General features: G+C 40.4%; 1 protein-coding gene across 1 annotated transcript; it reads right to left on the bottom strand.

The window, feature by feature from the left end:
* Positions 1–933: 933 nt before the first annotated feature.
* NEUROG1 (neurogenin 1) lies at positions 934–1,899 on the bottom strand. The gene has a single exon (XM_072398675.1). The coding sequence runs from the start codon at positions 1,897–1,899 to the stop codon at positions 1,225–1,227; it is 675 nt and encodes a 224-aa protein (XP_072254776.1). The 3' UTR covers positions 934–1,224.
* Between the last annotated feature and the right edge of the window lie 431 nt (positions 1,900–2,330).

The raw sequence follows: 2,330 nt of genomic DNA, 5'->3' as shown, positions 1-2,330 counted from the left end.
AAGTGAAAGTTGTTTGAAGGATGTTAGAAAACTAACAGTAGTAATTCCCATTTTCTGTTTGCACTGGGTCACTGCAGCATGCACTTTTGCTTCAGGCATCCACCTGTCACTCCTACCCAACTGTCACTCTATCGATCCCTTTAATCCCTTTTATTTAGAAATCTGTTGCAGGCTAATGTTTTTCACTATAGGAACATACTATTCTTTCTGAACCAGAGTACTTCCATGTGCACAGCTTCCAAACTCCCCGCTGAGGCTAAATCACAAAAACAGAAAGTGTGGATATTGCCTTTGACAACCAATCAGATTGCAGCCTTTTTTATATCGCTCCTTAGGATTTTCTGCCAACTGTTTGATTACCATGGGCAATGCTGCTGCCATTTTTTTTATATGTTGTAATAAAGTATTTTACTGTTAGATTTTTCTATTTAATAAGTTTGTTATTTAAAATATACAACTGGCAAAATGTTATTCTTACTACTAATATTCATTTATATTTGTCTCTGTATGTTTAAATTAGAAGATAAACACAAGTTGATTTCATACAAATGTAGAAAATTTATTATCACATCTGAAATACAATAGCAAAAATGATACATATTAGAATAAAAATCTTTATATACAAAAAAATACATTTTCATATCAATGAAACATTTCTTTGAATAAATTAAACTCTGATGAGGCTCCCAGTCTGAGAACTTTAATTTAGCAGATTGAGTCCTACCTACTCTATAGGAAGACAGCAGTGGAGGAGGTCATGATAAATAATGTATGAGCCCAAGGCCTTGTCTCCTATTCAAGTCCTTTCATTGTATTGTCAGGGTATCCAAACCAAATTTTCATGCTCATTTTTCTTCGTGAGAGTTTTACAAATTGTAAAATTGACTTTTCACCCGATGTGCATCAAGCAAAAAAGAAAGCAAAAAAGACCAGTGTGATTTTTCAGAAGAGGTCTTGGAAAAAACACCAAAAAAGATTTGTGGATTTTTTTTAAAAGTGCAAAAAAAAGTGAAAGCCTTGCCGAAGTGGTTATCTTATTTCACAACGAGTTGGGTTTCACAGTGAGATTTTAAGAGTCTTGGAAGCATGTAAAGTTCTTACAAGTCCTTTAAGGCAGCATATAGACTTTTAGGTCAAGCCTAAGTTCTATAATACACTGGAGCACACATGAATTTTAAGGAAGGTTCACATATTAAGGCAAGAAGAAATGGTCAGAAGACAAGCCTACTGGTATTGAATATAGCAGGTGTTGTGCTGCTGCATAAGGTTTTGTGGCATGGTGTGTAGTGAAAACATGTTCTCTGTATGCCCATAGAAACAGTCTTCAGACAGAGCTGGGCTGCTTGGGTTTGAGGTGCATACTGAAAAGGAGGAGGAGGATGGAGAGGCTGTAGACATCCAGGATCCAGCATCACTGCCAGGGCTGGATGGTCCTGCAGGACTCAGGTAGCCAGGGTGCATCACATTGTTCTCAGGCTTGTCTTTGCACTGGTCAGCTAGCCTGAGAGTTTCGGAGAGAGCCCAGATATAATTATGGGCAAGCCTCAGGGTCTCAATCTTGGTCAGCTTGGTGTCATCAGGGAAGCAGGGTAAGATGCTCCTGAGCTCATCCAAAGCTGAGTTGAGGTTGTGCATCCTGTTCCTCTCTCTGTCATTAGCTTTCACTCTTCTGGTCTTCTTGATGGTGTGAAGAATGGCTTCATTTTTGACTCTGCTCCTGCCTCTCCTCTTCTTCTTCTCCTCCTTGTGTTCCTGACACTTCTCAGGGGTTTGTGTTGGAGAAGTGAGGTGACCATTGGAGAAGGGAGATGGGGACTGAAGGCTGAGGCAGTCCTCATCATCTGATGGAGAAAATGACATCTGGCTGGAGGCATCATAATCAGAATAGGTTCTGTCCATGGTGGATGGATTTCTGGAAGAGGAAACAAAGTACTATAAGCAACCAAAAATTAAACACCAGCAGAAAAAAATACAAAAGAAAACATGATGATCACTGTGCCAAAATAACTTCAAACTGAACTGATCATCCTAGCTGAATGCTAATAGTAGGCAGGCAGGTAGCATGCAGACTTGTCAATGAGTTGGATGTGGAGAGGACACTCATACTTACAGTGAAGTGGAGAAGTTGAGTGAAGACAAGTCTTAAAGAGAAGGAAAACTTCAGATCCTCTTGTCCTAAAGGGACACGCGACAGCTCTTGTCTTTAAGTGTTCTTGCTGCTATCAGCTCGTGTGAGCAGTGAGTTTGGCACACGACTGGCCTCAGACACCTTATATAGGGTGTAAAACAATAGCCCCCCCTCCCTGCTGCTCCCCCCCCCGGACCTGGAG

Source organism: Pyxicephalus adspersus, chromosome 2 (assembly GCF_032062135.1).
Source record: "Pyxicephalus adspersus chromosome 2, UCB_Pads_2.0, whole genome shotgun sequence".
Classification (NCBI taxonomy): domain Eukaryota; kingdom Metazoa; phylum Chordata; class Amphibia; order Anura; family Pyxicephalidae; genus Pyxicephalus; species Pyxicephalus adspersus.
The sequence above is the reverse complement of the archived record's forward strand: the minus strand, read 5'-3'. Positions and strand labels throughout refer to the sequence as shown.

Coding starts and splice junctions, on each gene's coding strand:
- NEUROG1 (XM_072398675.1), bottom strand. CDS start 1,899: ATGGACAGAACCTATTCTGATTATGATGCCTCCAGCCAGATGTCATTT.